Source organism: Melanerpes formicivorus, unplaced genomic scaffold (genome assembly GCF_026170545.1).
Source record: "Melanerpes formicivorus ecotype bairdi unplaced genomic scaffold, bMelFor1.0.p_v2 SCAF_2, whole genome shotgun sequence".
In the NCBI taxonomy this organism is placed as follows: domain Eukaryota; kingdom Metazoa; phylum Chordata; class Aves; order Piciformes; family Picidae; genus Melanerpes; species Melanerpes formicivorus.
In genome coordinates, this window is record NW_027142354.1 from 41,826,783 (window position 1) to 41,839,979 (window position 13,197).

General features: G+C 53.2%; 1 protein-coding gene across 1 annotated transcript in view; it reads right to left on the reverse strand.

Moving 5' to 3' along the window:
- SLC22A4 (solute carrier family 22 member 4) overlaps window positions 1-13,197 on the reverse strand; it is a 29,332-nt gene extending 16,135 nt beyond the window's left edge. Inside the window, exons 1-4 of the mRNA XM_068158063.1 lie at window positions 12,747-13,197; window positions 5,101-5,204; window positions 2,497-2,651; window positions 514-685 (exon numbers count right to left, since the gene is read on the reverse strand). Of these exons, the coding sequence (XP_068014164.1) occupies window positions 514-685; window positions 2,497-2,651; window positions 5,101-5,204; window positions 12,747-13,139 (824 nt within the window). The 5' untranslated portion in view covers window positions 13,140-13,197. The remainder of the gene's footprint in view (window positions 1-513; window positions 686-2,496; window positions 2,652-5,100; window positions 5,205-12,746) is intronic.

A 13,197-nucleotide genomic window follows, 5' to 3' on the forward strand; every position in this document is an offset into this window, starting at 1 on the left:
GGAGAGGGGAAACGGGAAGGAGAGGGGAGAGGGGAGACGGGAAGGAGAGGGGAGAGGGGAGACGGGAAGGAGAGGGGAGAGGGGAGACGGGAAGGAGAGGGGAGAGGGGAGAGGGGAAACGGGAAGGAGAGGGGAGAGGGGAAACGGGAAGGAGAGGGGAGAGGGGAGACGGGAAGGAGAGGGGAGAGGGGAGACGGGAAGGAGAGGGGAGAGGGGAGACGGGAAGGAGAGGGGAGAGGGGAGACGGGAAGGAGAGGGGAGAGGGGAGATGGGAAGGAGAGGGGAGAGGGGAGACGGGAAGGAGAGGGGAGAGGGGTGACGGGAAGGAGAGGGGAGAGGGGTGACGGGAAGGAGAGGGGAGAGGGGTGACGGGAAGGAGAGGGGAGAGGGGTGACGGGAAGGAGAGGGGAGAGGGGTGACGGGATGGAGGGGGGAGAAGGGTGAGGGGAGAGGGAGCTAAGAGGGAGGTGATGGGGAGATGGGGAGGGTGGCCTGGGGCCAGGGGAGACTCACCACCAGAGCGGGATGCAGAGCAGCCCTGGGCCGGTGAGCGCCAGCAGCAGCATCCGCCAGTCTCTGATGAAGTAAGCAAACAGTGGCAGCAACATGTAGCCAATTGCAAAAAATATGCAAACTCCTAACGTAGCGAACAGAATACGAACTGATTTGCCCAGAATTTCTGTGCCTGTTTAAAACAAGGGAGCTTGGGTTAGCATTTTAACTCCTCCTTTCTGTGGCTGAAGACTTCACTGCGGTTACAAACGGAGGCACGCGGAGCAGCCTTAGGAGAGAGCAGCACAGCACCGACCCACCTGGTTCCAAGAAGCTGCTGGAGCTTTGGAGAATCACAGAATCAACCAGGTTGGAAAAGACCTCAGAGATCATCAAGTCCAACCTATTACCTAACACCTCCTGACAACTAAACCATGGCTCCAAGTGCCACATCCAATCCTTTTTTTGAACACCTCCAGGGATGGTGACTCCACCACCTCCCTGGGCAGCACATTCCAATGACCAATTACTCTTTCTGTGAGACCTTCAGATGAAGGAGTGACTTCTGTTTGCTTTGATTAATGCACTGTCAGAGGCAGATAAGAGCACAGGGAATGGCCAGCAGACTTTCAGGAGCCTTCTTGACATGCTTGGCTAAGGCACTGCCTACTTCCCCACTTCACCCAGAACATATCCTGCCCCACCATTAACCCAGAAGACAGCCTGCTCCCCCATCTGGGATTTAAGGTGCAATTGTCTGCTAAGCGCTTCTGGAAGAGAGCAGGCCTGAGGACAGCAGACATGAGATGGAAGGATGTGAATTTAGAGCAAGGTGGGAACACATTTCACATAGATTTTTGTGGAAGAGAAGGCTGGAATGTCAGAGGGGCACATACATCATGGGGCCTGGGACACAACCAGGGAAGATGCCACCTGACAGTAACACTGCTGCTCCAGTAGCCAATGAAAGCATCCTACAAGCACTGTGTCACAGAATTCCAGCATGGTCTGAATTGTGACACCACTGCTTCAAAATGACATCTTGATTTATGTGCACACTTGGAAAACAGTTCTTGAAAATCCCAGCTCCAGTCATCCCCATCAGCCACCCATGCAGGCACCTGTCCTGTGACTGGTGGGAGATCCTGTGGGGTCTCCTTCCCAATGGGGTCCTCTCTTCCCCACAGGGTCTCCCCTTTCCTATGGGGTCCCCCAGGAGCATCTGCAAGTGTGCAGCCTCCCCACAGCCACCAGCTCTTTCTTCCTACACTTCCCATAGAAAACAAAGCAAACCCTGGCCCCTAAAAATCAGGACTATGTTGCTAACCTCAGCATGGAGACTGATGACTTTATGGCTAACAGAGCTCTGATGTCCACTCAGCTCCCCCACTTCAGGCCACCCCACATTCACTGTCCCTGGAAAATGGTTTGCTCTGAGGCTTTGCCCTCAGGTATACACCAACCCTGCTGTGAAGCACAGGAGAAACACAGGGAGGAACCCAAATGCTGTCCCTAGCTCAGATCTGCTTCTGCTGATAACAAACCCTGAACATTGCCTTGAGCTCTTGCTGCAACAAGGAGGGAAATGGATTCATAGATTATAAAATGGTTGGAAAGGACCTTAAAGATCATCTAGTTCCAACCCCTCTGCCATGGGCACAGACACCTCCCACTAGCCCAGGTTGCTCTAGGCCTCATCCAACCTGGCCTTGAACACCTCCAGGGAGGGGGGCATCCACGTCCTTCCCAGACAACCTGTTCCAGTGTCTCACCACTCTGTTAATTCAGAGCCTTCCTGCTCTCTTCTTTTTCTCTAGAGCCTATAAGAAGTCCAGACTTGAAGTATCCAGGAGCAAAAGACTCATACTGGCGTAAATCAGGAACTGCACCAGTGAGCATTCACTGCTCATTCAATGGTGATGATTCAGAGAGGGAAAATCCAAACCAAACCAAACAGAGCAGTACATGAAGCAAGCATTTAATCTAATGCAGACATGTTCATACCCAGTATGAAGGCTGCCACGTAGTTTGAGATCTGTCCCATCCCCACTATGACGAAGAGCACCGTGAACATCTCCCAGCTGGTAGAGAAGATCTGTAGGAAGCTGAAGCCAGTCTGCACAGCCATGGTCAAGAAAAGGATGTTCTTCCTGCCAAACCTTTTGCAAAAGAGAAAGACTGTTATTGACACAACAAAGATTCGTGGAGTGGGGATGTGGCAGAGGGCAGCAGGGAGCACAAAGGGCCAACCTCCAGCAATGCAGCTCAGCACAGCTTGCCTAGAGAGGTGGTGGAGTCACCATCTCTGAAGGTATTCTGAAAACAAGTAGCTGTGGCACTTCAGGACATGGCCTAGTGGTCATGGAGATGCTGGGTAGAAGGTTGGCCTTGTCAGAGATCTTTCCAACCCTAATGATTCTGTGATTCTAAGTTTGGTTTATCTTAAAGAATTTCCAAGAACATTGCAGGACCCAGGAAATAGACCAAGAAGAAAAATGAAGATCAGAAGCTACTGGAAGCATTAAAGAGACAACAGTATGCAAGTGAGACACATGAAGATTGCAAGCCGCACAGCTGAAAGTGAGGAAATGATGGCCTTTGGGCTACTGGCATCTATATATTCCACCACCACCACACTTTGAATGTGTGCAGCAGCCTTATCAACTGGTTTCAGCCTCTCTGAGCTGCCACACCTTGCACCCTTTCCTCTCACCTGTGTTAGAAGCACCTTCTGATGGAAGGCATGACCAAGCTTGTGGAGAGGTCTACACAGCCACTTGGGCAGAGGCTCAGAAACAACCCTTGCTCACAGATGGCTTCCAAAATAACCCCAAACCAGCTGACACTGGAAGGTGAGGGAGCTCCTGGGATGCTGACAGGTCATGCTGCCACTGGGGAGCAGATGGCTGCTCAGATGAAGGGGCAAGGGGACCTGTGAGGAGGCTGGGAAGGGACTTTTGACAAGAGCTTGTAGTGACAGGATGAGGGGCAATGGCTTTGAGCTGGAAGAGGGAAGATTTAGACTGGAGATTAGGGAGAAATTCTTTATAGTAAGTTTGATGAAACACTGGAACAGATTGCCCAGGGAGGCTGTGGATGCCCCTCCCTAGACTTATTCAAGGCCAGGTTGGATGAGGCCTTGAGCAACCTGGGCTTGTGGGAGGTGTCCCTGCCCATGGCAGGGGGGTTGGACATGGATGACTTTTAAGGTCCCCTCCAACCCAAACCAGTCTGTGATTCTATGATGATGCTCCCAGTGGGCACAGGGCACCAGGGGGATTTAGTGATTATCTCATCTCCCTTTCAAACAGTAACACTGTCTGACTTCTGTATGAGGGCAGGAGTCAGGGGATTAAGCTCAGATCACAAGGAATTTAATGCTGGAGGTTTGAGGATTAGGAATCCCATCAAGGTTTTGAAAAAACCCCTCTCTGTTCAACAGCCTGAGGAAGGCTGGAATCTCATGAATTCCTCACCAACAGCCAGCAATCCAAGCTGTATTTGAGACCCTACCTTAACTACAGGGGGAAAAAAAGGCTCAGGAGCGTAAAAAGAGGGAAAGAGAGACTGACAGAAGGAATGGATGTTCTGAAAGGGGCTAGAGCACATCCAGAGAAGGGCAACACAGCTGGGGAAGGGTCTGGAGAACAGGGCTGGTGAGGAGCAGCTGAGGGACCTGGGGGTGTTTAGTTTGGAGAGGAGTAGGCTGAGGGGAGACCTTCTGGCTCTCTACATCTCCCTGAAAGGAGGCTGGGGCTAGGTGGGGTTTGTGTCTCCTCCCTAGTATAGGTGATAGGATGTGAGGAAATGGCCTGAAACTGTGCCAGGGGAGACTTAGATTGGGTATGAAGAACAACTCCTTTCCTGCAACGGTGGTCTGGGCACTGGAACAGGCTGCCCAGGGAGGTGGTGGAGTCACCATCCCTGGAGGTGTTCAAGAAATGTGTGGCCATGGCACTTGGGGATATGGTTTAGTGGCCATGGGGGTGTTAGGTTGATGGTTAAACTCAATGATCTTAGAGACCTTTTCCAACCTTAATGATTGTGTGAAATCAATGATCGTGAGGCCAGAACTTCAATGCTGATGAGAGAACTGTCAATGCCTGGGATGTCTTCTGGATATTTTGCATCCCCTTAGTTAGAGGCACAAGACAGCCATCCATTCACAGCTTATCTTTTTTTTAAACACCTCTTGGATATGACTTCATTTGCAGCAAACCATCTCTTCCATGGTTTGTCCATTTGAAGGACAAGCTTTGATCCCACAGTTCTATGAATGCACTGTCAGGTAACATGAGACAAAACCCAACATCCTTTAAGTTACTGTAAGGGCCAGATGAAGAAACTAATGTGGTTGTGAAGTGAAAAACACGTCCACTTGCAATGCAGTTCTTTGTGGAGATCAGCTCTTGGTCTCCTGAAGCACCCCAGAGACAGTAATGCTACCCCTGGGGTAGATGGAAGTTGGAAGGTCTGAAGAAGCCACACCAGTTACCTTGTTTTGAGCAAAACCTCATAGCATTGGACATTTAACTTCCTCACACCTCTTAAAAACAAGCTTAGCAGCAGGCCTGCTCTCTGGAGCAGCAGCAGGAGCTGTGGTGTTACCTGTCTGAGAGCTGCCCCGAGATGAAGGAGCCGATGAGGACCCCCACGAAGAAGAGGGAGGTGGTCAGTGGGGCCTTCCAGTCATCCTCACACACCAGGTTCCACTGCAAGAGAAGGGCCATGCTCAGGTGCAACCACAATGCTACATCCAGCCTCATCCAGGCACAGAGGTCCTTGCCAGGAGACACCATGTGCTGGGTTACACTCATCCTGGATGAGGGCTGGAAGAACCCAGCCCCCAGGTGGACAAAAGAAACTTGATCCAGGTGGGCAGAGAGAGACTTGGTTTTCCCCTCCCAGGAGGAGGGCTCCTGGCTTGGTTTTGTGTATTTTCCTATTTATGCTTATCCCTTACCTTTGTGAACCCTCCCTCTATCCCTTACCTTTGTGAACCCTCCCTCTTACTGCTAGATATATATTTTGTTAAAACATTTACCTCTCCTACTTCCAAACCATTTCTTTTGTGACTTTATCTCCCCTTTCCCCCACCCCTTTTTATTTCATTTTATTTATTTTCCTTACTAGGGAAAGGGAGGAGGGGAGGATTCTCAATGTGTTGTCATTTGAGCTTGTAACTCCAGCTAAAGCTCAAACCAGCACACACCACTTTCCCTTGCCATTTCATTCAGCTTCCCCCACACCCACTGGCAGCAGCCCTGGTTTCACAGCCAAGGTCACTGCTGGAATACCCTGCTTCAGGACAAGAGGTTCCTCCCCAGACCAGTCCCATCAGGCTGAAGCTCTGAGGGGATCCCGTTACCTCTGAAGTGGGTGAGCAGCCAGCAATGCCTCATGGGCACATGGTATGTGCAGCCCAGGGGCTGTCCTGGCCCTGTTTCTGGCTGTGATGAGGAGATCACACTATCAGACCACATAGCACCCAGGACCTGGCTCCTCATGGCCCTAGATGCTCCCCACAGGGATCAGGGTGAAGGGCTGCCCCATCCCCTAGCTATGGACTGTTTCCAGTTTACCTGACCTCATCATCACAGAATGGCTTGAGTTGGAAGGCACCATGAAGATCATCAAGTTCCAACCCCATGCCATGAACAGGGACCTCCTGATAGCCCAGGTTGCTCAAAGCCTCATCCAGCTTGGTCTTAACACTTCCAGAGATAAGGTGTCCACAACTTTTCTGGGCAACCCCTTCCAGTGTCTCACCACCCTCACAGAGGAGTTTCTTCCTAACGTCTGATCTAAATCCACCCTGCTCCGGCTTCAATCCACTGCCCTTTGTCCTGTCGCCACAGACCCTTAGGAACTGTCCCTCCCCAGCTCTCCTGTAGCACCCTTCAGGACCTGAAAGGCCACTTGAAGGTCTCCCCAGAGCCTTCTCTTCTCCAGGCTGAACAACCCGAACTCCCTCAGCCTGTTCTCATAGGAGAGGTGCTCCAGCCCCCAGTCCTCTTTGCAGCCCTCCTCTGAACCCTCTCCAACAGCTCACAAAAACCACTGCATTCCTCTAGCTTCTGGGCTTGACAAAACATCTGCAAGAAGACACCCAAAATGAACTCTCTTTTTCACCCCCCCTGCTGTGGTGCTTCCAAATTCTTCTCCATCCCCACAACCTGCAGGGCTGACTCACTACCTATCCTCACCACCAAAGCCAGCTGGGGCTGGAGGCTTAGGACGGGAGCCAGCATGGAAACTTCCACTTAAAGCTGCTGGTAACCCCAGACAAGGCTTAAAAAAACTACCCCCCCCAGCATCATGTGTCTCTGTCCACCAGAGCACAGCTTGCTTCAGTCCCAGTGACTAATCTCCCAGTCAAGGCATGCCAGCAGTGGTTGGGAATGGACTTCAAACATGTCAAGTCTCAGATCAGATAATTCTACCCACAAAGGTAAGCTAATCAGACCACAGATCAAAGTAGAGCATAATCTTAATAATTAGCCATGCTATCAGAGAGCAGGGCTGAGATGTCCTGGGGAGTGGTGGCCAAGCCTGGGCAAAGGCAGGGGTGGTGGGGCTGAAACCTTTCCTCTGGGCTGCTCAGGCTTCTCACCTCAGCTGCAGGGATCTCTTGCAATACAAGAGATCAGGTCCTATCTGACCAGAGGAAATGGCCTCAAGCTACAGAAGGGGAGGTGGAGGTTGGACATTAGGAACAATTTCTTCCCCAAAAGGGCTGTCAAGGCCTGGCTCAGGCTACCCAGGGCCTGAGCCCCCATCCCTGGAGGGGCTTCACAGCTGTGTAGATGTCGTGCTGAGGGCCATGGTTTAGTGGTGGGTTAATGGTTGGACTGGATGACTTTAAAGATCTCTTCCAACCAACATAATTCCAGCTCTGAGATTGCCAGCACCGAACTTGCCCCTGGACCTTCAGACTTGAGTCGCTCCAGGTGAAGAGTCAGTGTCTTTAACATGCCTGCAACTGTGCCAAAGGCACTTTGGCTGCATTATATTCCAGCTAAAGAATAACTTGCCCATGGAACCGAGCTGCTTCCTCTGTTTCCCTGGTGCCAAGTGCTTCCTGCCCAGCTTCTTGCTCTCCCTCTTCCCATGGCACACTGCACAGGCAGCAAAAACTCACAGCTTGGGGTCAGGTCTAAGGTTTATGGGGTGTGGTAAAGAGCACACAGCAGCTGGCTGGCTGTAGAGAGGTCACTGTTTGCAGGAACTTGCTATGTTTGACCAGAAAACACACAAACACATCAAGTCCATCCAACTCCAAGTATACCTTGAAGCTGTGGAGTAAAAGAACCATGCCATCTACTTTAGATCTAATATCAGGACCTGGGTGATGATCTACAGAATCTCATTTTGGTTGGAAAAGACCTTTAAGATCATCAAGTCCAACCACCAACCCAACACTATCATGACCACTACACCATGTCCACATGGGTTTTGGACACCTCCAGAGATGGGAACTCCACCACCTCCTTGGGCAGCCTGTTCCAGTGCCTGACCAGTCTTCCTGCAAAGAAATTGTTCCTAATGTCCAACCTAAACCTCCGCTGGTGCAACTTGAGGACATTTCCTTGTCCTAGTGCTAATTGCGTGGGAGAAGAGGCAAAACCTCACCTCACTACAGCCTCATTTCAGGAGAGCAATGAGATCTCCCCTCAGCCTCCTTTTCTCCAGGAAGAACAATCCCAGCTCCTTCAGATACTCAAAACCCTTGCTCTACAGCTTCAGCTCATCTTCTCCCCAGACACCAGCCTGCCTGCCCCAGAGGTGCTCACTCCGATGGAAGCTCAGCCCCTAGCACTGCCTGGTGATCAAGCATGGTGACATGTTATTTGTGCTAGATGTACAGAGCTTTAAGGTGCTCATTGCTGACTCCTCATGAACAGTAATTGGGGAGGGGGGAAAAAAGAAGTGAAATTTAACTTATTTGGCCTTTTCCTCAGAGGTTTCACCCGTCACAGCCAGCACTGAGCACACCATGGGCAGGCACAGGAGCTCCAGGGCAGGCACAGGAGCTCCAGGGCAGGCACAGTTGGATTACCTACAGCTCCAACTTCCAAACTCCCGTGGCCAAATTATTCATTAACCAGAAAATAAGTAACTGTAATGGCCCTGGCCAAGCATTCTGGAGAGCAAAGTTTGTATAAGCTTACAGGGAAGTGCTTTGGACACTTGGCACACAACCTGCTTGAGAAGAACACTCTTAAATCACTTCATCACTATCAATCCCTCCAAACTTTCCCCAATAGTTCCCAGCTACTGGAAGAGCCAATCCTGCTGGTGGGAATGCTATGGATGGAGAAGCTTCCTGAAAAACTGAAGGTGCCCTGAGTGCTCAAAGCTGATCAGAAATCACTAATTAACCATCCCAGGTACCAGCCTGTTCACATCAGAGAAGAAAACACTAGCAGAGCCTTGTGTAGATGGCCAAGGCTGTGAATGTGAAGCAGGGAGAACCTGGCCTTGTTTCCAAGAGTAAATCTGAAGGTGAAGAGCTCAAGAGACATTCCAGAGCTCATGGACTGCTCCATGCTGCACCTCAGGCACCAAGCCCGGCAGTGAGACCTGCTCTGCTCAGTGCATGAGTGATGAGCACAGACCTCTCCATGCCCAACCACAGGGTAGAGAGCTGCTCACCACTGGTGGTAAAAGACTTGAGGGAACAGAAAAGCAGTTCACATTCAGCTTCTCCTGGGTTCTGCCTTCACCAAGAAGCCAGTGCCAGGACTGGGATGGGGGTGGTGATAAGCAGCACCAGCAAAGCTTCAGCACTTACTCTGTCCTTGGCAGGGGTCTTGTGGTGGTGCCTGGGGCATGTGCCATGCCCTGACAGTGGTGGGCTTTTGACTGGAGATTAGGAAGAAATTCTTTCCAGTGAGGGTGGTGAGACACTGGAACAGGTTGCCCAGGGAGGCTGTGGATGCCTCCTCCCTGGAGGTGTTCAAGGGCAGGCTGGATGAGACCTTGAGCAACTTGGGCTGGTGGAAGGTGTCCCTGTCCACAGCAGGGGGGGTTGGAATTAGGTGGTCTTTAAGGTCCCTTCCAACCCAAGCCAATCTGTGATTCTCTGATCTTGAAGGCCTTTTCCAGCTGACTATGATTCATCTGATCATCTCCGCTTTAAGACCAAGCAGAGGACTGAGGCTGAGCTCCTCTGTTCCCAGGGTTCAACAGATCCCTGCACACCAGTGCTGAGCTGGCCTCTCCCAGCCTGTTCCCTCCAGGCAGCAATAACAACAGGATTTGATGCAACTGCACAAATCCCATAAAACCTCCAGCACTTAAGCCTGTGTCATCAAGTTTTGCTCCTCAGCTGAGTTCTCAAACTGAAGATTTGTTGTGGTTTTGGGGTGGGTTTTTTTTTTTTGCACTGAGCTTTTCCAACAGCATGTCAGGGCTTGTCTTTCCTAACAGAGAGAGAGAAAAAAACCCAACCCATTGGGTACAGAAATAGTCATCTGCAGTTCCACTGAATGGCTTCTTTTCATCACTGACTCTTTTCCTGCTTTCAAACTCAAATTCTCCAGTTTGCCTTTTCCAAATGTCCATGACAATTTTCAAACCAAACAAAACATGCCTCTTTTCCATCTGCCTGACAGATGGGAACCTGGCACTTGGATTCCCAGCCCTGAACACGCTCTTGCCTCTCTGGCACGTCCAGTGTCCCCACGGCAAATCCCACGGCCGCATCCCACCCGAATCCAGCACGGAAAGCTCTCCTTTGGCATCTGCCAACACCACTTGTGTGCTTACGAGAAGGGACATCATTTCTCCTCCTTCTGCTTCATTTACTGTCTCCCTCAGAGCAACATTTAACTCCAAACCAGGCTAGGAGTCCACAGCCACCCCAGGATAATCCAGTCTCTCTCCAGCAGTGAGCCCTGAGGCACTGCCAGGGCCAGTGGTGGAACCTGGGCATCTCTGGGCAGCTGTGCCAGCCCACAGATCACAGGAGCAGCAGCATGCGGGTTGCAGCCAGGCTGTTGCTGCAGCTCGCCCACAGCCAGGATCTGGGAGAGCTTCCCAAGCTTCCCAGCCTTGGTTTAGTGTTGAGGGGGGATCTCTGATGACCCAGCATCACTGCCAGGAGGATGGCAAAAGACACGCACATGCCAGCCTGTGGATGCTGATGACTTTGCTTTGGGCACCTGAGAGGGGGCTGGTGGCCCCTGCCCAAGTCCTGCACTTTCCTGCCTGCTCCCTGCTTGTCTCACTCCCTGCACACTTCAGTGCAGCTCAGCCCATGCCAGCACACCCCCAGCACAGCCCCTGACAGTATGCTCATGTCTCTGGAGCACAGTGACCATGTCCTCAGATCTCCAGGGCACAGACCCTGCCCATCTTCCCATGGCAAGGATCCTTTGTCTCAGATCCTGACCATGCCCTCCTGTCCCTGTTACTCAGACCCTGACCAAGTCCCCATATCCATGGGGCATATCCTGTGACTGTAGCCTCCTGTGCCTCCACATCCCTGTGACCCAGATTTCAAGGGCACAAACCCTGGCTGCGCCTCCATGTCCCAAATCCTGACAGTGTCTCCATGTCCCTGGGCTACAAACCCTGACAGTGTGTCCCAGCGGCACAGACCCTGACAGTGTCCCCATGTCCCCGGGGCACAGACCCGCAGCCACAGGCTTCTTGGTCGGGACCCTTCCCGGCTGTGCCCCCGGGGGAGCATTCCTTGGTGGCAGATGTTGCTGCTGAGTCACAGAGACACGAGACAGGGGCCACATGCCAGCTCCCTGCCACATCCTGCACCCTGGGCACGAGCAGGGTGTCCCTCGGCTACCCGAGCGCACTGCTGGACCAAACAACTGTGGAGACCACCAGTTGCTGAACCCAAACTCTGGCTGGTGTGAGGATGAGCCTGTTACTCCCTGAATCCCCTCAACACAACACGAAGAGCAGCAGGTGCCCTGCAGCTTCAGGGCCCTCTCCTTTCCCTTCTCCTCCAGGGCTAGTCGCCAGCACAGGTGGGCAGGCAGCCAGCATGTCCCTGCTGTGGCACCACGGCACAGCCACAGAACCCAAACACCTCCTCCATGACGCACCACCATCAACACTCCCACCAGACACCTGGTACAAACGGCACCATCCTGAGCACCAAGCCCACAGCCAGCGTGTCACAGCCAGTGTGCCACAGCCAGCCAGACACGCCACACGCCGTGAGTGGCAACCACGGCACCTGCCTCACATCAGCTTGCCTCACCCAGCACTGGCGGCCAGCAAGCCACCAGGGTGGCTGGCAGTGCTAGCACAGGGCAGTGAGGCCAGCAAGGACTCATCCAGGCTGTCAGTGTGCTTACCAGACATGTCCCCATCCAAAGTGACACTGGGGACAAGTGATTCCATCAGAGAACCACAGAACGCTTTAGCTTGGAAAGGGACCGCTAAAAGCCATCTGGTCCAACCCCCCCTGCAGTCAGCAGGGACATCTGCTACCAGAGCAGGTTGATCAGAGCCTCAACCAACCTGACCTGGAATAGTTCCAGGGAGGGGGCATCTCCCACCTCTCTGGATAACCTGTGCCATGGTCTTACCACCCTCAGTGTCAAACATTTCCCCCTTCTTTCCAGTCTGAATCTCCCTCTTTCAGTTCAAACCACCCCCGCCTTGTCCTGTCACAAGAGGCCCTGCTCAAAACCCTGTCCCCAGCTTTCTGATCAGCCCTTGAGGCACTGAATGGCCACCAGTAGGTTTTCCTGGAACCTTCTCCAGCCTGAACAGCCCCAACTCTCTCAGCCTGGCTTCCAGCCCTCCCATCACTGGATGTGGCCAGGGCAGTTTATGGGCAGAAGGAAACTATTGGGTTTCCGTTGGCATCTTCAGTTTCCCCCCCACCCCAAAAATCCCTCCAAGCAGAACAAGTTGAAGTGCAAACCACAACCCAGACACCTTGCACAGGCAGCTCCTCTGAGGTGCTTCGCCCTACACGTCCTATGCCTGGAGCATCCTACCCTTTCCCACAGGCACTTCGTCTGCTGCTCCTTATTCACCCTCTCCCAATGCAGAGCCCAAACCCCAGCACATCCTGGCGGACGCACCAGCCCTGGAAGGGACTGGGATAGGAATAGGGATGGGTTTGGGAATGGGGATTGGGACAGGCATGGTGTTGGGGATGAGGGCAGGAATGGGGATGGGAATAAGCATGGATCTGGGAATGAGGATGGGGTCAAAGACTGGGATGGGAATGGGAAAGGGGATGGGGACAGGGAGATGTTAAGCTCGTCCCGCACCTCGGTGACGATGGTGGAGTGGTAGACGTCGCGGCTGTACTCCCAGCCGTCCAGGCACGGCTCCTGCTCCAGCGAGCTCAGCTCCACGTCGGAGCCGGGCCGGAGCCCCAGCGCCGAGAAGTTGCGGAGCGCGGCCAGGCGGTAGCGGCGGCAGTGGCTCGGAGCCGCCTGCCCGCCCTGCGTCTCCAGCGGGATGCTGGCGTTGAGCCACTCGGCGCTCAGGTTGGCGCCGGGGGGCACGGCGCAGTGGTGCTCGGGGGTCCCGGCCAGGAACACGGCCGACATCCCGTTGAAGCCGTTGGGGATGGTGCTGGCGCTGAGGAGGAAGAAGACGAGGCGTTGGAAGCGGCCCCACTCGCCCAGGAAGGCGGTGGCGGCATCGTAGTCACGCATCGCACGGCACGGCACGGCGCGGAGCTTGCGCGGCTCTTTGCGCGCACCGCGGCGAGCC